Source organism: Giraffa tippelskirchi, chromosome 8 (assembly GCF_054371585.1).
Source record: "Giraffa tippelskirchi isolate mGirTip1 chromosome 8, T2T-mGirTip1v1.2.pri, whole genome shotgun sequence".
Classification (NCBI taxonomy): domain Eukaryota; kingdom Metazoa; phylum Chordata; class Mammalia; order Artiodactyla; family Giraffidae; genus Giraffa; species Giraffa tippelskirchi.
The window spans coordinates 37,516,401-37,538,691 of NC_137282.1; the positions used below are offsets into that span (position 1 = coordinate 37,516,401).

Sequence of the window (22,291 nt, forward strand, 5' to 3'; positions counted from 1 at the left end):
ATGCCTATAGCTATAGCAAAACATTAAAACACCCCAGATCCTAGTTAGATTACAACTAAAAGCTAATTATATCAGTACTTGTTGTCCTTAAAAATCACATTCTTATATAAAGACAAACTAATAAGCCATGCTAAAAGGGAAAACAAAACACAATCTGAAGACACAAGCAAGAATGAGTTCCAAACTCAGGTATGAAGCAGAATTAGGAATTTTCAGAGTGAATGTAGAGCAACTATAATCAGTACGTTGAGGGCTCTAATGGAAAAAGTAGCCAACATGCAAGAACAGGTTGATAATATAAGAAAAGAGATGGAAATACTAAGAAACAATCAAAAGGAAATGTTAGAAATTAAAAACTCTAAAAGAGAAATGAAGAATGACTTTGACTAGCTCCCAGTAGATTGAACACAGATGAAAGAAAAAAAAAGTAAGCTTGAAGATAAAAGCTTCCCAAACTGCAATACAAAGATTAAAAAAAGAAAGAGAGAAAAAAAAAAAACAAAACAGATACAAAAGAGAGCATCCAAGAGTTTGGGAATAATTTCAAATGATACAACACATTTACAACCTGGATTCCAAAAGAAAGAAACATCAGAAGAAATATTTTAAAGTAATAATGGCAGAGAAATTTTGAAAATATATAATTATTTTCTGAAATTATGCAAACAAGAGGAGATTGGAGTGAAATGTCTGAAGCTTTGAGAAAAAACAACAATAACAAAAACGTTGAATTCTATATCCACCAAAATTACTCTTCAAAAGTGAAGTAGATTCTTGTAGATAACAAAAAATTATAGAATAGAATTCACCACCAGTAGACCTTCCCTGTAAAGTTTTTTGAATTATATTTTATGTATTTATTTAAATAAAATAAATATTAAAAATATTTTAAAATCGAAGAACAATTAATTTACAACTTTGTGTTAGTTTCTGGTATACAGCAAATTGATACAGTTGTGTGTGTGTGTGTGTGTGTGTGTGTGTGTGTGTTCTTTATCCATTCATCTGTCAATGAACGTTGAGGTATTTAGGTTGCTTCCATGTCTTGGCTATTGTAAATAGCGCTGCTATGATCACTGGAGTGTGTATGTCTTTTCAAACTAGAATTTTCTTCAGATACATGACCAAGAATGGGAGTGGGGGATCAAATGGTAACTCTCTTTTTGGTGTTTTAAGGAACTTTCATACTGTTCTCCATAGTGGCTGTACCAATTTACATTCCCACCAACAGGGTGGAAGGAAGGTTCTTTTTTCTCCACATCCTCTCCAGCACTTATTATTTGTAGACTTCTTGATAATGGCCATTTTGACTGGTGTGAAATAATACTTCATAGTTTTGATTTGCATTTCTCTGATGAGTAGTGATATTGAGTACCTTTTCATGTGCTTTTTGGCCATCTATATGTCTTCTTCGGAGAAATATCTGCTTAGATCTTCTGTCCATTTTTTGATTAGGTTGTTTGTTTTTCTGTTGTTAAGTTATGTAAGCTGTTTTTATATTTTATAAATTAAGCCCTTGTTGGTCACATTGTTTACAAATATTTTCTCCCAGTCTATATGCTGTCTTTTCATTTTGTTTATGGTTTTCTCTGCTGTACAAAAACTTGTAAGTTTGATTAGGTCCCATTTGTTTATTTTTGCTTTTATCTTTATTGCCTTGGAAAACTGGCCTAAGAAAGCACTGGTATGATTTACATCAGAGAATATTTTGCCTATAGTCTCTAGGAGATTTATGGTGTCATGTCACATTTGTTTTAAGCCATTTTGAGTTTATTTTTGTGTATGGTATGAGACAGTATTCTACCTTCATTGATTTGTATAAGAATTTTTTAAAAATTATTTTTTAGGGAGAAGGAATATTATGTCAATCAGAAGCTCAGATCCACGTGGAGAAAGGAAAAGCATTCAGGAAAGAATAAATACGGTAGGATAATTATTTTTTTTTCATATTTTAATAGATCAAAATATGTGTTTAAAATAATAGCAATGATAATATATTAAGTGATTATAGTATATGAATAAAGTAAATGAATGACAACAATATTATGATGGTCAGATGGCCTGATTGGGGTACTGTCATAAGGCACTTTCACACTACCTGAAATAAGATGTTATTTGAAAGTAGACTTACATTAGTTATAAATGAATATAGCACACTCTAGAGCAACAAGTAGATTTTTTAACTTAGGAATAAAAGAAAAGAAAATAGAATCATAAGAAATGCTTAGTTAAAACCAGCGAATGCAAAATATGAGTGGGATGTGGGGAGAACAGTACAAAAAATTGAAAACAGGCACAGAGTTCATAAATGTTGTGATGGCCAATTTTTGTGTCAACTTTAATGGGTCACAGATTTCTCAAGAGGCAGGTCAGGTGCTCTGGTATTCCCATCTATTTAAGAATTTTCCAGTTTCTTGTGATCCACACAGTCAAAGGCTTTGGCATAATCAATAAAGCAGAAGTAGATGTTTTTCTGGAACTCTCTTGCTTTTTTGATGCTCCATCAGATGTTGGCAATTTGATCTCTGGTTCCTTTGCCTTTTCTAAATCCAGGTTGCACATCTGGAATTTCACTGTTCATGTACTGTTGAAGCCTGGCTTGGAGAATTTTGAGCATTACTTTGTTAGTGTGTGAGATGAATGCAATTGTGTGGTAGTTTGAGCATTCTTTGGCATTGCCTTTGTTTTGCCTAACATTTAGGTTACCAGTACCTTAAAACTAAATATAATTGTCAAAATATGATGACATCTAATTATAATAATAAAACAATCCAGTTGCAAACTAAAGCAGTAGAAAATATATTGTGGTCATCCCTACTCTACTGTGTGTGAAATTTATGAGAATGTTAGTCACAAAGTACAGCAAATTACTTATAGACAAATCACCTGATAAATTGCTCTAGGTTTTTTACTCTTAAAACCTGTAAATCCCTCAAAATCCAAAGAATTTAATTTCAGCTAGGGTTTTGAAAATGGAAACACCTATAAAAGGCATATTTTAAGATCTGGTAATTCAGACACAGTTATCTCAGTTGGTAGATTTCATTAACTTGGATATAAATATATATATATATATATATATATTTGTTATATTATAACAAAATAATGTTATATTTTGTTATAACAAAAATAAAATCCTGATAAATTGTGCCTACACAGTTAGAAGAAATGAGGTAGGGGAAATATTTTCTAAGTCTATGCATTAGTCACTCAGTCATGTCCCACTGTTTGTTACTGTAGCCTGCCAAGCTCCTCTGTCCATGGGATTTCCCAAATAAGAATATTGTCATTTCCTACTCCAGGGGATCTTCCCCACCCAGGGATTGAACCCAGGTCTCTTGCATTGCAGGCAGATTCTTTACCATCTGAGCCACCAGGGAAACCTTTTCTAAGTCTATATGTTTTAAGTATATCTTATTTAAAATATAGTGAAAGATATATATATATTTAAATATATATGATATAGCAAAAATAATGTTAGTGTTTAACACTTGGGTTAAAATTTTCTTAAAGATATAATTTTATTCTCATAACATACAGATAAGAATGTAAAAAGACAGAGTGTTGTAAAGAAAAAAATTAAACGTTTAGAAGTTAAATATTAAAAAAACATAATGGGTGCTGGGTAAGTTTAATATAATTTTCAGTGAAATGCATTAATTCTAGAATAGAAGAAATCATGAGTTAGCTAAACAATAAAACAGAAACATTTGTGAAATGAAAGTGAAAAGTGAAGTCACTCAGTTGTGTCCAACTCTCTGCAATGCCATGGACTGTAGCCTACCATGCTCCTCTGTCCATGGCATTTTCCAGGCAAGTATACTGAGTGTGTTTTATTTAGAATTTTAAAAATATTTATATATTTTGTTGATATATAATTTACATGTAAAACATAAATTATTTAAAAAGAAAAACTCAAAATAAACAAACAAATAAAAGAAAAACTCAGACCATTGATACACTAAATTTAGGGTCCTGGTGCTAGATAATGCAAGTGCTTAGAAGAAGTATTATTTTCAATGGAGAATTTTCATTTAGTTATTTTTCATATGTGCTTATTGAATTACAAAAATTCTTCAAATTACCTATTCAAAATATAACTGGGCTAAATCAATCAGAACAGTAGGGGGGGAAATGACAATAAACAGGAATTAACTCACGTTAAGATTTAATTGAGCTGACTCCAGGGGTTAGATATACATCTCTACATGAAACACATTAATAGTAGATTGTGATAGTGTTGGCAGGGATAAAAGTCTTGGGCATAATGTTGACTTTTGAAATAAAAACTTTTGTTTACCTAAATTATGGTCATATTTAGTAACAATATTTTGAGCCAATTTAGGAAATTTTACAGTAATAGAATAAAATTTTCTGGTGCTAAAAATTTTTTCCCCTTAGGTATTCCAGATTAGCTATGGAGACAGTGAGCTTTAAGGTTCATTGTTGAATTTAATTTTTCATGGACAGTTTTGGCCAGTACGGTGCAATTTGTATCAATCAATTTAATATCAATACATATCTAAGAAAAAGGGTAGAGAAATGGTTTGTCTACTGAGTGATGCATTTACAGAATCTTGTGTCATATTTCTGAGAGATTCTAACCTCATCATCATATTTATGATTTGGAGTAGAAATTGAAAATTGTCTCTATGACCTCCTACTTTATGTGAGATTCCTACATTAATGGCTATTGATATTGAGATTATTGATATTTGTCCCAGCAGTCTTGATTCCAGCTTGTGCTTCCTCAGTAAACTGTAAACATGGAACTTTACTAAAAATTACAAATACAGAGTGAATAATCCTGGGAACCAAAAGCTGAGAAGTCAGAAAATGACTCCCTGTCGTATGGACTGTGATAACAAAATACCATATCTGAGTGGCATAAACAAATGCATTTTCTCACAGTTTTGGAACCTGAGAAGTCCAAGGCCAAGGTACAACTTTACTCTATTCCTGGAGAGAGCTCTTTTCATAGATTACTGATGGCCAGCTTTTTAGTGTGCCTTCACAGAGCCTTTCCTTTTTCCCTGTGCATGCAGCAAGAGATTTCAAGCTTTCTGGTGACTTTCTTTATAAGGGCACTAATCCTGCCATGAGGACCTCACCCTCATAATATCTTATATCAGTGAATATCACCCAAAGAACCATCTCCAAATATCATCACATTGGCCTTTAGAGGTCAACATATGAATTTTGACATCCAGTTCATAATGGGCTCTAACAAAGTTTGCATTTTTACTGATACTTAAAAGTGAAGAGTGGGTAAACTCTGGGAGTTAGTGATGGACTGGAGGCCTGGCATGCTGCAGTCCATGGGGTTGCAAACAGTTGTACACGACTGAATGACTGAACTGAACTGAACTGAAAAGTGAAGAGAAGTGTCAATGCTAAGGTAGATAAAAATGTTTTTATGAAGGCTTAGGTTAGAAAACAAAGATCATTTGATTAACTAAAGAAAACCTAGTCATGTTAGAGCCTGGTAAACAAACAGAGGGATGGAATAAAACATAGATCAAAGAGAGGGAGAGGTCATAGCATAACATTTATAACATTGGACTCAACTCTAAAAGAAAAATAGTAGTGATAGCCTTTAAGCAGAGGAGTGTCATAATCTCCTATGTTCCTTTCAAATATATTAGTGCAAATTAAGTCTGAAAGCACATGAGAGTATATGAAAGAAATAATTGTGCTTTGTACCAGAACAGGTCTAACAAAGTTGGAGATAAGTGAAAAACCTTGAGAAATATTCAGGCTTTGGCAATCAATTAACCTGTAATCAGGAGAATGTGAAAGTGAATTCTTCTCTTTCTAAAAAGTTCATATTTCTGGCATGAAAATCTCCTGGTATATTACTGCCAAACAGTAAGACAGGCACTTTTAGAGGGGCGTGAACATGAAGTCCATTTCTGAATGTTGCTCCTAATTTTGGAAGAATGTGTCTTTTTCTTGGACTAATTTCACTATCTTGAACTGAGAACTCCCCAGATTACATAAAGATTGAGACCCTGGCATCGAATTTTCACCACATTCAGAAAGAACTAGAGTCCTGTGCCTGACTCAGGATCCTAGAATCGGGCCCTTGCCATTTCCCAAGAAGGGAGTTCACTAATTTATACCGAGCATGAAATAAGAATAGGCAACCGAGTGTAAATACATTTTCTAGTAACTGCAAACCTTAGTTGTTTTATCTGGCCCCCCACTTTGAACATCAGATTGTTACATGTTCATAATTTTCTCTCATTCAGATATTCTATGCCCCCTGAGTCACTCCTCTTTTTCTGAATCACTATCACAATCTGCAAACTATTTCTGCATTATCTTTGGAAATTTTGACATTCGCTTTTCCTTTCAATGACCTAGTTCTTTAAACTGATCAGCATCTTGGTCCCTACCCCAAATTAATCTCTACCTCATCATAGGTAATGCTTGTTACCACCACTAGCTGCAACTTAGGTATGATTCCAAATTCATTCATGTGATAGTTTTATGTATCAATATGGCTAGGCTATCAGTTCAGTTCAGTTCAGTCGTTCAGTCATGTCCGACTCTTTGCGACCCCATGGTCGGCAGCAGGCTAGGCCTCCCTGTCCATCACCAACCCAGAGTTTACTCAAACTCATCTCCATTGAGTTGGTGATGCCATCTAACCATCTCATCCTCTGTTGTCCCCTTATCCTCCCATCTTCAATCTTTCCCAGCATAAGGGTCTGTTCAAATGAGTTACTTCTTCGCATCAGGTGGCCAAAGTATTGGAGTTTCAGCTTCAACATCAGTCCTTTCAATGAATATTCAGGACTGATCTCCTTTAGGATGGACTGGTTGGATCTCCTTGCATTCCAAGGGACTCTCACAAGTCTTCTCCAACACCACAGTTAAAAAGCATCAATTCTTCAGCACTCAACTTTCTTTATAGTCCAACTCTCACATCCATACATGACTACTGGAAAAACCATAGCCTTGACTAGATGGACCTTTGTTGGCAAAGTAATGTCTCTGCTTTTTAATACTGCCTAGGTTGGTCATAACTTTTCTTCCAAGTAGCAACAGTCTTTTAATTTCATGGCTGCAGTCACCATCTGCAATGATTTTGGAGCCCCCCAAAATAAACTCTGTACTGTTTCTACGTTTCCCCGTCTATTTGCCATGAAGTGATGGGACTGGATGCCATGATCTTAGTTGTTTGCATGTTGAGTTTTAGGCCAACTTTTTCACTCTCCTCTTTCACATTCATCAAGAGGCTTTTTAGTTCTTCTTCGCTTTCTGCCATAAGGGTGGTGTCATCTGCTTATCTAAGGTTATTGATATTTCTCCCAGCAATCTGTATTTCAACTTGTGCTATATCCAGCCCAACATTTCTCATAATGTACTTTAACTTGGCATATAAGTTAAAGAAGCAGAGTCACAATATACAGCCTTGACAGACTCCTTTCCCGATTTGTAACCAGTCTGTTGCTCTACTTCCAGTTCTAACTGTTGCTTCCTGACCTGCATACAGATTTCAAACAAGGTAGGTCAGGTTGTCTGGTATTCCCATCTCTTTCAGAATTTTCCACAGTTTTTAGTGATCCACACAGTCAAAGGCTTTGGCATAATCAATAAAGCAGAAGTAGATGTTTCTCTGGAACTGTCTTGCTTTTTCGATGAACCAACGGAATTTGGCAATTTGATCTCTGGTTCCTCTGCCTTTTCTAAATCCAGCTTGAATATTTGCAAGTTCATGGTTCACGTACTATTGAAGCCTGGCTTGGGGAGTTTTGAGCATTACTTTGCTAGTGTGTGAGATGAGTGCAATTGTGCAGTAGTTCGAGCATTCTTTGGCATTGCCTTTCTTTGGGACTGGCATGAAAACGGACCTTTTCCTGTCCTGTGGCCATTGCGGAGTTTTCCAAATTTGCTGGCATATTGAGTGCAGCACTTTCACAGCATCATCTTTTAGGATTTGAAGTAGCTCAACTGGAATTCCATCACTTCCAGTAGCTTTCTTCATAGTGATGCTTCCTAAGGCCCACTTGACTTCACATTCCAGGTTTCTAGCTCTAGGTGAGTGATCATACCATCGTGACTATCTGGGTCATGAAGATCTTTTTTGTATAGTTTTTCTGTGTATTCTTGCCACCTCTTCTTAGTATCTTCTGCTTATGTTAGGTCCATACCATTTCTTTCCTTTTTTGTGCCTATATTTGCATGAAAAGTTGCCTTCAAGAAAATGTTTAATTTTCTTGAAGAGATCTCTAGTCTTTCCCATTCTATTGTATTCCTCTATTTCTTTGCACTGATCACTGAGGAAGGCTTTCTTATCTCTCCTTGCTATTCTTTGGAACTCTGCATTCAAATGAGTATCTTTCCTTTACTCCTTTGCCTTTTGCTTCTCTTCTTTTCACAGCTATTTGTAAAGCCTTGTCAGACAAACTTTTTCCCTTTTTGCATTTCTTTTTCTTGGGCATGGTCTTGATCCCTGATTCCTGTACAATGTCACAAATCTCTGTCCATAGTTCTTCAGCTACTCTGCCTATCAAATCTATTCCCTTGAATCTATTTCTCACTTCCACAGTATAATTGTAAAACGTGGTCCACTGGAGAAGGGAATGGCAAACCGCTTCAGTTTTCTTTCCTTGAGAACCCCATAAACAGCATGAAAAGGCAAAAAGATAGGACACTGAAAGATGAACTCCCCAGATCGGTAGGTACCCAATATGCTACTGGAGATCAGTGGAGAAATAACTCCAGAAAGAATGAAGTGACAGAGCGAAAGCAAAAACAGCACCCAGTTGTGGATGTGACTGGCGATGGAAGTAAAGTCTGAATCTGTAAAGAGAAATATTGCACAGGAACCTGGAATGTTAGGTTCATGAATCAAGGCAAATTGGAAATGATCAGACAGGTGATGGCGAATGTGAATGTTGACATTTTAGGAATCAGCGAAATAAAATTGACTGGAACGGGTGTGTTTAACTCAGATGACCATTGTATCTACTACTGTAGATATAGTATATCTACAAGATATACTATATTTCTATATCTACAAGAATCCCTTAGAAGAAATGGAGTAGCCATCATAGTCAACAGAGTCTGAAATGCAGTACATGGATGCAATCTCAAAAATGACAGAATGATCTCTGTTCATTTCCAAGGCAAACCATTAAATATGACAGTAATCCAAATCTATGCCCCGACCAGTAATGCTGAAGAAGCTGAAGTTGAATGGTTCTATGAAGACCAACAAGACCTCCTTCCAGAACTAACACCCCCCAAAAATATCCTCTTCATTATAGGGGACTGGAACACAAATGTAGGAAGTCAAGAAATACCTGGAGTAACAGGCAAATTTGGCCTTAGAGTACAGAATGGAGCAGGGCAAAGTCTAACAGTTTTGCCAAGAGAATGCACTGGTCATAGCAAACACCCTCTTCCAGCAATGCAAGAGACGACTCTACACATGGACATCACCAGATGGTCAGCACCAAAATCAGATTGATTATATTCTTTGTAGCCAAAAATGGAGAAGGTCTACACAGTCAGCAAAAACAAGACCGGGAGCTGACTGTGGCTCAGATCATGAACTCCTTATTGCCAAATTCAGGCTTAAATTGAAGAAAGTAGGGAAAACCACTAGACCATTCATGTATGACCTAAATCAAATCCCTTAGGATTATACAGCTAGGCTATAGTACCCAGTTATTCAAACAAAATCTAATCTGGTATCACTGTGAAGGTATTTTGTAGATGCTTTAAAGAATGACCTTGATAATGTCAGTGGACCTCATCCAATCAATTGAAAGCCCTTAAAAGAAAAAATTGTAGTTTTCCTACAGAAGAAGAAATTCTGCCTCAAGTCTTTGGCATCAGCTCTTAGCCAAGAGAGGTATCATTCTGCCAGTTTACCCTGTGAATTTCAGACGTGCCAGCACCAGAAATGAATTACATAAGCCTACTTCTTTGAAATAATTCTCTCCCTCTCATCTCTCTCTTCCCCTCTCCCCTTCCGCTGCCCCCTCTCTCTTTCTTTTTTCTCTCTCTTCCTCCCTTTATTGTTCATAAGTGTGTGTGTGTGTGTGTGTGTGTGTGTGTGCAGGTTTTCCTGTAAGATGTTATGAAAAAATCCAAATGAGATTTTTGACCAACCCCATATTTATATTTGTGTGTATATATATATGTATGTATATATTTCTAAGTATAGTATTGATACCTATAGATAGATCTGATTATAAATACATAGAGATTTATAGATTTATATATAGACGTGCATAAATACACCCTAACACCCATATCCCACTAGTTCTGCTTCTACATTTCTGGAGAACCCTGACTAGCACAAAGCATCTCTCTCTCTGAGCTCTACCTAATGTTCTTTTAACTCCAGTAAGATTGATCATTTCTTCTTTCACTTATTTCTGTGCCTTTGATGTTCTCTATTCCTCCCTTACCCAGTTTAAATTTCATTAAATCAAAACAATCACCCCCTTGAATATATATGCTCAGTTGCCTTTTCTCTTGTGTTCTTATTCATGCTAACTTGGAAAATTTACATTCTTGGTTAAGCCTAACTCAACACAACTCTGCATACATACCTGCAGCCATTCAAGTGACCGTAGATGGAGAAAAGCACCATAGATACACACTGATTTGCCTCATATGAAATTCATGACTACGAAGCTAATGTGGGCTGTTAATGTTTCTTGTCCATTTACATTCCCAATGTCCTAGATGGGTAGTTTACATCTTCTTTTCTACTCAAATGACTGCCAAATCTACATTCTGCCCTACTACCCTTTTCACCTATCAAATTCTTGAGATAAATGATTGAACTCAGACATAATGCAACAATAACATCAGCAGTATCAAGAATGTATTTAGCTATAAACAAGAAACAACTCCTTCATATAAAACCTGCTGCTCCCATTAGATGCTGTTTCCATAAATCCAGGCAGAAGAAGAGGGAAAGGACAGAAACAGAGAAGGCAAAAGACAAAAGCATCATGCCAAGAGAATTTGCCTATTTTAAAGGATGTTTTCCAGAAGTCTCCACGAGTATCTTTCATATAAATATCATGGATTAGAATTGAGTTACATAGTCACTTCCAATTGCAAGGCAATCTAGGGAGTTGATTATCTTTAACATCGCTGCAAAGAACAAATTCAGTGTTTTTGGCTGGGATTGTTTTCTATTTATAAAGAAAAAAGGGATAATAGATGTTAGATAGCAATTGACAGTTTCAATACAACTACTTTTAAGATTTTTATGTAACAGTGTTAGAATACCATATAAATTACAAATATTATGCATATAAATTGCAATAATGGGATTATTATTTTGCTGAAAATGATAGCATACAAAAATCAATCAACAATTTATTATAGTTATTTAAAATAAAGTAGTAGTGAGCATACGTGTCCATCTGCTCAGTCATGTCTGACTCTTAGAGACCCCATGAGCTATAGCCCACCAGGTTCCTCTATGGAATTTCCAAGACAAGAATATTGGAGTGGGTTGCCATTGCCTTCTCCAGCAAAGTGTAGGGTATGTACTAATAATTTGAATACCAATAAAAGATTTTATATATTAGTAACATCCTTGTAGGAATTCTAAGTGGTAGAATTCTATTCTCCATAATAAAGATAGAATAATTCAATGAGAAAGTGTAACATATAGAAAAATAAAGTTTCTTCATAAAAATACCTAAAACAAAATTTGAGTAAATTTAGAGTCTATTAATTCCCAGTTTAATAAGAGTGAATAAAGTTTTAATGTTTTGTTATTTTTGTGGGGGAAAGGGAGAAAAAAATTTAAAACAAAATTATTGTAAAATAGTCTAGAGTAAAATGTATGAAATGATAGAAATCCAGTGCCAAAAAATATAAATAATTCTAAACAACTGCACTACCAGATCTTACAATTTATTATAAAATTACAATAGGCAAAGGAGAAAGGAGAAATATCAATGTTACAAAATGGAAGGTGAAAGGAAGAAAATATATTTATTAACTAAATATTAGATGTTTGATAAATACTTGATTTTAATTAAACTGTACATTTTAATTTTACCATGCCCTCCTTCTTCCAAAAAATGGAGACATTTAAAGTATAGCTGTGGGCCTCCAATTAACAGAAATGCACTTATATGATAGATTATTTAAATGGAGTTAAAAAGTATCTTCTGATCTTTGAGTTAATTTTTTTGTACTTTCCTAACCGTTGGAACCTATAAAATAATATATTGCAATCTCTAAAAAGTATAAAAAGTACAGTGTAGGTGACAGTTTCATAAGTTCTATAGAGATAGCAATATTGTTGCAGGCAGTAATCTAAAGAAGTGTTTATATAGAATTTTATATAAAATCAATTCTAAAAAATAATCAATTGCCCAAATCCAAAAATTTGGGGAGGGCTGTTTAAGGTGGAAGCAGGGCTAAGTCTTTCTTCCCCAAGCTAGCTCTGGACACTGTCAATGCTTTCCAAACTCTCAACTACATTCAGTCCCAGGGCCCAGTCTTCTTAAGTCAGAATTCTTACATTGGGATTATTGACAGCCCAATATTACCTTTCTTTTACCTGTATTATGTCCCTCTGCTGCCCTCATCTGGTAAACACTGATTCAACTTCTATGTTGATGAAACTTCCTCTTAGGGAAATACTCTGCATTTTGAACAGTTTTATAGATTTCCTTTTTTTTTTTAATCAGCATGTGTTGAGTTTTGACTTTTTCAAGTCTGAAAAAATATAGATTTACAGGAAATTAACAAGGCAAAATGACAAAGCATTTTGGTTTTTATCATATGAGCCAGTTGCACTGAAATTATAACCACCATTATGGTAGCAGAAAACTACTTCAACCCAATTCTCTTATGATATAAAAGGGAGCAGAGATTTCAGGTATCAGTATTCATAGTACATTCTTATTTTCAAAGTAAGTCTATATAGATATAAATGTCTCAAGTTTTGTAATTCCAGCCCATTCCACTAGGCTGTGGTTTGATAGGTTGAATAGATTTTGAGTAATTATGATTCTATTCAATTTTTTTACAAGAAATCTCATTTTGAATGAAACGGTCATAGATTAAATTTAACTACACAAGCATATAGTAAAGTATGCAGGCTTCTCTGATGACTCAGAAGGTAAAGAATCTGCCCGCAATGGGTGAGACCTGGGTTCAATCCCTGGGTCAGGAAGATCTCCTGGAGAAGGGACTGGCTACTCACTCCAGTATTGTTACCTGGAGAATTCCATGGACAGAGGAGCCTGATGGGCTACAGTCCATGGGATCGCAGAGTTGGACATGACTGAGTGACTAACACTTTCATTTTCATAGTATAGTATGTCCTTCTTTATTTGTCGTAATTTGCTCCGTATACTTATTAATGTTGACTGTGTGCGTGCATGCTCAGTCATGTCTGACTCTCTATGACCCCATGGACTGTAGCCTGCCAGGCTTCTATGCCCATGGGATTTTCCAGGTAAGAATACTGGAGTGTGTTGCCATTTCCTTCTCCAGGGGATCTTCTCAATTCAGGGATCAAACTGGTGTTTCTTGGGACTCTTGTATTGGCAGGCCAAATCTTTACCACTGTGCCACCTATTAATGTTGACTAAATTACATCAAGGACAAAACTATGGGAGGTTTTCATTCAATCTATGTCTTTACAAACTTCTTATTCTCTTTAAGAAAACTAACTCAAAGATTAAAATATAGGAATATTTATATCCAAGTATCTCATATATCTTATTTAATTTTTAGAAGGTTTGAGAGATACCACATTATGTCATGTCTGAATTGTTAGATGAACAGTATCATGTGTGGGATACTGTGCGATTCATGCTTCAAAATATATATCTCCTTTGTTTTATAATCCTAAGAATCAACAGAGTAACTGTCATCAAGTTCTTAATTATCCCCAACTAAGTATTTTTCTAAGGGCTACAAAAGTTTCAGTCATACTCAGCTTTAATAGATATAATCAGTATTACTTGAGAATGGATTTATTTTCCAGTTTTAGCTTTAATAGAATCATATTGTTTCCATAAAAATATTTTGCATAGGATAAAAATTCTCTTAAAAAAAAGATATGAGCTTCTAAACAGCAATAGAGTATGATATATTCTTCACAATTTATCCCAAGTTCATTGTAGTGCCCATCTACATATACTTAGAAACCATAGGGGAAAATAACCAAATCATAGTTGCTGTAGTGAGGGATCTAAAGATCTAACCTAAGAAAAACTGGAGACAATGGTAGCAATGGAAAAGAAGCACAGTAAATTCCCCCGGGTATGTAAATGTGATGGGATGAAAGTCCAGGATATGCAAATAGTGAAAATACCTGCATTGAGAAGTGAAGAGAGGAAGATGGGATGATGAAGTCTCTGATCCTGAAGTTTTGAAGGTAGAGCTACAATGTTCAGGAAGGTAAGTTAGTGGACTAAGAGCTCGAACTGAACTAGGGAGACAATATCTAAATTGAACAAGGATATTAAAATGAGGTTAAAAGTTAAAGGTAAATGAAGAAGCTATGAACTGGAGAATTCAAGGAGAAGCCTGCAGTGACTCAGAATGAACCTTTTCATGCGGTCTATTGTTCATTTGCTGAGAGTTAAAAGTGGAGGTAATTATTTCTGCTAGTTTCAGTCTCACTGCTTTTAAAATAGGCTTGCCACAGCTGCCCAAGGAACAATAAATGGTCTAACAACTTTTGGAAACTTAAAGCATCTGAATAAATAAATTATTTGCATTTTGCTTTGGTCTCTTCTATCCTCTCTTTTCTTCTCTCGCTTCTCCTATTATGTCTTGTCTTCTCCCTTCCCTTCTCTTGCCTTCTTTTGCTTTTACTTTTCTCCACGTCTCCCTTTTATCTTTTATTTACTATGTCTATAGTGAAGTCGCTCAGTCATGTCCGACTCCTTGCGACGCCATGGACTGTAGCCTGCCAGGCTCCTCCATCCATGGTCCATGGGATTCTCCAGGCAAGAGTGCTGGAGTGGATTGCCATTTCCTTCTCCAAGGGATCTTCCCAAACCAGGGACTGAACCCGGGTCTCTGGCATTGTAGGCAGACGCTTTACCGTCTGTACCACCAGGGAAGTCCTCTATTATGTATGTCTATACTGTCTCAGTATTACTTTCTCTGCTGATAGTACACAACCTACCTAATTTCGGATAAGCTCATCAGATTAAACTTCCTAAAACAAAATTCTGGCCTCATAAATTCACATCTTAAAATGAATTATAAAGTAGCTTATTACCTATTGAAAATATTTATAAATTTTCAGGCTTGCAGGAACCTCCATCATTTACCCTTAATTTATTTTTCAGGCTATAATCTCTATTCTCTTGGATTTACAATATTATAATGAAACAAATATTTTAATATATTTCAGCGTTGCTTTATGCCAGTGTCTCTAAAACTTTTCCTCAAAGTTCTGCTATTAACAGAATCAAGCTAACTCATATTCAAATTGTCCTGAAGAGAATAAGAAAATTATTGGAAGACTGTGTTATTTAATTATGGTCTCATATATCCAATTTTAAATAAGAAATTACATTTGTTGGTATCAGGAGGAAGGCAAAAACCCCAAATTTTTAATGTGAGAGATGTTTTGCTAAATCTACCATCTTTTGAAAAATAAGACTATTAAAAGTTGTTGACTTTCTATGATTGTTACAACACACAGCTTTCTTATATTCTATTTTTGTCAATATTTTGGAGCCAAATTCATTTAACCTGTGATTATATTGTTTTTCACTATTTCACAAGCTGACTCAGAATTATTGTAGGCACACAAAGTTCAGAAGCCTGCCAAATATATAGTGTCATGAAAATTAACCAGGCCACTGATGTTAGGAATCTCGATAAGTCTTTCCAATGGGAGGTCCAAACACTTTTTATATGGCACATGAATGGGGCACAAATGATGGAATCTATGACAATCCTTGGGAGAAGGAAATGGCAACCCGCTCCAGTACTCTTGCCTAGAGAATTCCGTGGACAGAGGAGACTGGTGGGCTGCTGTCCATGGGGTCGCCCAGAGTTGGACATGACTGAAGCGACTTAGCATGCATGCATGCATTAGAGAAGGAAATGGCAACCCACTCCAGTATTCTTGCTGGAGAATCCCAGGGACAGAGGAGCCTGGTGGGCTGCCGTCTATGGAGTTGCACAGAGTCGGACACGACTGAAGTAACTTAGCAGCAGCAACATGCAATCCTTAGTCTTTTAGAGAAATAGTTTTCAAATAATATTTAATTGTGAAAAAATGACTGATGATGGTCTCTTTTTAACTTTCATCACATATAATTAAATTAGGTGTCTCAAATGACCACTATTATCTATGATCTGTTTTTTCTGCCAACTCATAATCTTCATATTAATGATTTTGCAGATGATCTGTATAGTAAAAACACTAAAAAATGTGCCTTATAGTATTTTAAACCTCAAATTAATTTGCATTTTTGAGCTCAACAATAATATGCAATATATAAATTAATTCTAGAGAAGGAAATGGCAACCCACTCCACTATTCTTGCCTGGAAATTCCATGGACAGAGGAGACTGGTGAGCTATAGCCTGTGGGGTCACAAAAGATTCAGACACAACTTAGCAACCAGAACAACAAACCTAAATTATTTCATCTTATGTGCTATTCATCCATCTCAGGCCAACATTTTATGACTTTAAATAAAAAGTTACTATTGTCTATTACAGTACTATGAATTGACAAGGTGAAGCTAACTAGTTCTTTTCTTTTTTAAGTGTTTTTATTTATGTATTTTATTTGTCTGTGCTGGACTTAGTTGTGGCACATGGGACCAAAGATCTTCACTGTGGTATGCAGGATCTTTAATTGAAGCATTTGACCCTGAGCAGGGATTTGAATCCAAGCCCCGTGCATAGGGAGCATGGAGTCTTACCTACTGAGCCACCAACGAAGTCCATAAGCAGGTCTTATTGAAGGTTTTCGTAGTTTCCATTAGATAGAGGCTTTAGACACGTAGTCTCTCAACTAGACTTGAATGTTCAAGAGGAAAAACTTGCATGGCTGGCAATTGATGCTGACTGCTGACTCAGACCTGAGTTAGGTTTGGCAAACGAGGTATCTACTAATGACATTTCCATTTGGCTTGAGTCTCTCAACATATGGTGTCTGAGTTCTAAAAGAGTGTCTCCAAATCAGTATTCCCAAAGGCCTGGATATACGCATATCCTTGAAAGTAAAACAGTACCATTTTTGCTGTGCTCTATTGCTAATCACATTCTCAGGGTCTAAGCAGACTAAATGGTGTGGACTACTAGCCTCTTCTTATTTAGAGAATCACAGGATCATATTGTTGAAAAACATGTATAGTAGGAGACTTTGTCGAAGTCTTCTTTGCAAAATGCAATTTCAAGCAGTCTTCCCTCTGATCATACAACTCATATCTTTCCTACAAGCAAAACACATTCACTCTATCCTCTAAAATATTATACTATTACATTATCAGTTCAAGCCCAGGCATCAGTTAAAATCCAGAATCTCATTTCAGTCAGGTCAAGGTACAGACGAGGTTCCTTGGGATCTAATCTGCATGCACATATTTGTTCTCATCTGAAAACTTTTGAGATAAAGAGAGAATGTATCTGTATCTTACACATTCATATATAATAATGAGGCAGGGCTATGTTTGAATAATCTCATTAGGAAACAGGCACCATGAGATGAACATAGAAGTCACTGGTCTGTAATGGTTCTGAAACGCAGCCAACTTCATTTACCAGTTCCTTCATTAGGGTCCAGTCCTTTTCCTTTGGTATGGTTTTCTATGGTTTTGGTTTTACCTTTTGACACTTGGTTCTGGCTCCAAGTCATTATTTCTTTTTTCCTTTTTAATTAGAAATGACCTATGACTGTAGCTGAGTAGATTTCTCAGTTTCCTTCTCATGCTAGAAGGTTGAAGCCCAGAGACCTCTTTTCATTTTTAGCCACTTTTGTCAATTTTATTACATGATGGCATTTCCTCCAATATGATTCTCTTCCCTGATGATGCAGTCAGTAAAGAATCCGCCCGCAATGAGGGAGACCTGGGTTCGATCCCTGGGTTGGGAAGATCACCTGGAGGAGGGCATGGCAACTCACTCCAGTAGTCTTGCCTGGAGAATCCCCATGGGGAGAGGAGCCTGGAGGGCTACAGTCCACGGAGTCCCAAAGAGTTGGACTAAACACGGAAGAAATAATGTAGGGTTTGCTATTGTTGTTTTGTTTGTGAGAATAGTATTGGAATTTTTGCCATTGAACAAGAGGCACAGCTTCATATTTCTTTCAGATAGACCCTTTCTGCCATGAACTGAGAGTAGGAGTTGTGTGAGACAACTTTGGGATTCTTTATTTTATTTATTTTTAGTTGGAGAATAATTGCTTTATAATGTTGTATTGGTTTTTGCTATAACTTTATCAGAGAATGTCTAAGAGGCATGCCCTTATGCCACTTTTTATATAGCTCAGGGTTAGAAAATTATGGCACACAGGCCAAATTGTAAATAAAGTTGTATTATAACACAGCCACATCCATTCATTTATGTATTTTCTGTGACTTCTTTCTCTCTACATGATTGCGTATTTCTTTAGAGATCATATGGGCAACAAAGTTGAAAATATTTGCTGTCTGGTGTCTACCAAAAATTTTGTTGATCCTTTGTCAAGTTGAGATTGCTTATAAGGAAATACTTAAATCTTTGTGATGTCTTAACAAAAAATTTATAATCACGCTGTGTTAAGTCGCTTCATTCATGTCCACTATTTGTGACCCCATGGACTATAGCCTGCCAGGCTCCTCTGTCCATAGAATTCTCCAAGCAAGACTACTAGATTGGGTTGCCAGACCCAGGAGATCTTCCCGATCCAGGTATCGAACTTGCATCTCTTTGTTTTCTGCATTGGTAGGCAGGTTCTTTACTGTTGTGTCATCTGGGAAGCCCCTCTGATATATGTGTTACTCAGATTATGTTTTACAGCCTGAATCCTGGATTTTATCTTTGCCCTGATGTTATTCCCCATTTTTCTTTTTTCTTTTGCTGGATGGAAAGACCTAGAATAAAAATTGTTATTATGTTCTGGCACAACAAACTCCTTTATTTTTTGCCTAAAGTCAAACATTTCATACCTTACCTATTTCTTTATATCCCTAATGATCATACACAGCTAAAATTCTTCTTGGAAATCGCCTTTATTGTTGTTTTTGTTCAGTCACTATCATGTCCAACTCTGAGACCCCATGGACTGCAGCACACCAGACTCCTCTGCCCTTCACTATTTCTCAGACATTGCTCAAACTCATGTCCATTGAGTCAGTGATGCTATCTAACTGTCTCATCCTTTGCTGGCCCCTTTTCGTTTTGCCTTCAGTCTTTCCCAGAAACAGGGTCTTTTCCAATGAGTTGGCTCTCCACTTCAGGTGTCCAAAGTTGGAGCTTCAGCATCAGACCTTTCAAAGTATATTCAGGATTGATTTCCTTTAGGATTGACTTTCTTGCTCTCCTTGCAGTCCAAGGGACTCTCAAGAGTCTTCTCCAGCACTACAACTTGAAGCAATCAATTATTCAGTGAAGAACAACAATAACACCCAAACAGTTCAATCAATTCTTTGGTGCTCAGCCTTTTTTGTGATCCAACTCTCACATCTATACATGACTACTGGAGAAACCATAGCTTTGACTATATTGATCTTTGTCAGCAAAATGATGTCTCTGCTTTTAAATGCACTATCTAAGTTTGTCATAGCTTTCCAAGGAGCAACTGTTTTTTAACTTCATTCCACTGTGATTTTGGAGACAAGGAAAGAAAATCTGTCACTGCTTCCAATTTTTCCCCTTCTATTTGCCTTAAAGTGATGGGACTAGATGCCATGATCTTAGTTTTCTGAATGATGTGTTTTAAGCCAGCTTCAAGAGGCTCTTGAGTTCTTCTTCACTTTCTGCCATAAGGGTGGTGTCAGCTGCATATCTGAAGTTACTGATATTTCTCCCAGCAATCTTGATTCCAGCTTGTGATTCATCCAACCTGGCATTTCACATGATGTACTCTGCATAGAAGTTAAATAAGCAGGATGACAATATACAGCCTTGATGCACTTCTTTCCCAATTTGGAACCAGTCCATTGTTCCATGTCTGGTTCTAACTGTTGCTTCTTGACCTGCATACAGGTTTCACATACAGGTTAATCTTCTTAGTTAGATACAAAAGATCTGAAGTAAATTTTCCGTTTTCCATGTCACTGCAGGTCGTAGTTCTGATAAACTTTCTGTTACAAATATCATCTTTTTTTCAATTTAATGTAAGGGTTTTCTCAGTGTCATTCCTGTTTCCAGTAACAGTTTTCTTGAAAACTTTCTACCCTCTATTCACAGCCCATTCACAGAATTGATGTGTTACCTCATAAATTCATCTAGGTCTAGTACCTGTTTTTGGAGTAAATTTGAAAAATAAAATCCTGCTTTTTCTTTTTTGCCGATATTTAAAAAAAAAATCATTTCTTGAGACAAGTTGAAAATCCACACTTATCAAAATATATTGATTTCACAGAGGCTTAAATATATATACACATATGTAAATGTGGATATATATATATATATGATATTTTGAATCTTTTTCCTATTGTTCTTATTTATTATTGTGTGTTCTAAAATTATTCTTTAGATACTCATTTCAGAATTATACCTATTTTTAAAAAATATAATCCTTTGAATTGATTTGTTAAATTTGGTGTATGGAGGAGCTGAAACTATTTCAGCTTTTACATTTATTAATTCGATTTTCCTATATACAGTGTTTTACCTTTATATTTTTCCCTGGGAGTTCTAATTTAAATTATCAATTAATTAATTTTTGTTGTTTGTTTTTACAAAAATGAACAGGTTTTATTTTTTTCACCTGCTTCATTCAGCATCATAATAGTGGATTTTAAGTATTGCTGAATAATATTTTAAGTGAATCACTGCTTAGTATTTCCAGAAGAATAAGTAGTAATGTTGTACTAATATATCTGTCCATGATAATTAAATACATATTGCACTTTGAGACAGTTTTTAAATCTACACTTTATTATTTGATTGATGCTGCTTTAGACAGTGGAGAAGGCAATGGCACCCCACTCCAGTACTCTTGCCTGGAAAATCCCATGGATGGAGGAGCCTGGTAGGCTACAGTCCATGGGGTCGCTAAGAGTCAGACACGACTGAGCGACTTCACTTTCACTTTTCCCTTTCATGCACTGGAGAAGGGAATGGCAACCCACTCCAGTATTCTTGCCTGGAGAATCCCAGGGACGGCAGAGCCTGGTGGGCTGCCGTCTATGGGGTCGCACTGAGTCGGACATGACTGAAGCGACTTAGCAGCAGCAGCTTTAGACAGACTCACTGGGTATGGTTTGGATAGTGCTTTGATCTCACTGTCATTTGATCACTGAGAGCCTCAGGGACAATGCCATTTCTGTCAAAAAGAACATGATTTCAAGTTGTCATAATTTTTCCTTGTTTAAATTTTTTATAAAAGTAAAAAATGAAAATATATATGTTAAAACTTTAAATGTTTTGATTATTTGATATGGGAGAATGTATAGCTAAGATTAAGACTACATTTGTAAATTAAGGATAATTATAAAAATTTTTAACAAACTGATTATTTGTGTTTGTATTAAAATTTGAAAAATACAAGTAGTACAATGAAAAATGATATACTCTTTTTTTAAAGACTTTATTTGTGCTAGCCTTTTTACCCTATGGGAACTTGTATTTCTATTTTTACCTTTTGAAAGGTATCAATTCTGCATACATCATAAGTGTTACTATGATCTATATTTATTTTGCTCAACATGATTTCATGCTAATATCACAATCCTCAGTTGTATAAATTTGTGTAAATCTTGCTTCTTCAAGCATAAACTTTGTTCTGGTCCACTTCAGCAGAGTCCTATTGAACTGCACATCTGTGTGATAAAGGGTCTTAAGGGCACAAAACTTCAGTGTTTTCTAAAATTGATACCTTCCACTCTGACTCCTTATTTGAATTCCACTATCATGCATGTGCACTGTCTGCTTTGTATGTGACCCTCACCATTCTCAAACCTATGGATATATCATTGAGTGGAGAAAAAGACACAACAAACAGATGAAGTCCTCATGTGTCATTGTAAGAGGGCTTCCCTGGTAGCTTAGCTGGTAAAGAATCTGCCTGCAATGCAGGAAACCCTGGTTTGATTCCTGGGTTGAGATGTCCCCCCTGGATAAAGGATAGGCTACCCACTCCAGTATTCTTGGGCTTCCC

At 35.8% G+C, this 22,291-nt stretch overlaps 1 protein-coding gene across 5 annotated transcripts in view; it reads left to right on the plus strand.

Moving 5' to 3' along the window:
• Positions 1-22,291, plus strand: part of LOC145518862 (uncharacterized) — a 1,117,244-nt gene that overhangs the window by 777,073 nt on the left and 317,880 nt on the right. For all 5 annotated transcript variants that reach the window (XR_014063353.1, XR_014063357.1, XR_014063350.1 and 2 more), the window contains one exon: positions 1,848-1,924. Coding sequence is in view for 1 of the 5 variants with exons in the window: in XM_081523931.1 (XP_081380057.1) it covers positions 1,848-1,924 (77 nt within the window). In the remaining 4 variants the exon portion in view is untranslated. The remainder of the gene's footprint in view (positions 1-1,847; positions 1,925-22,291) is intronic.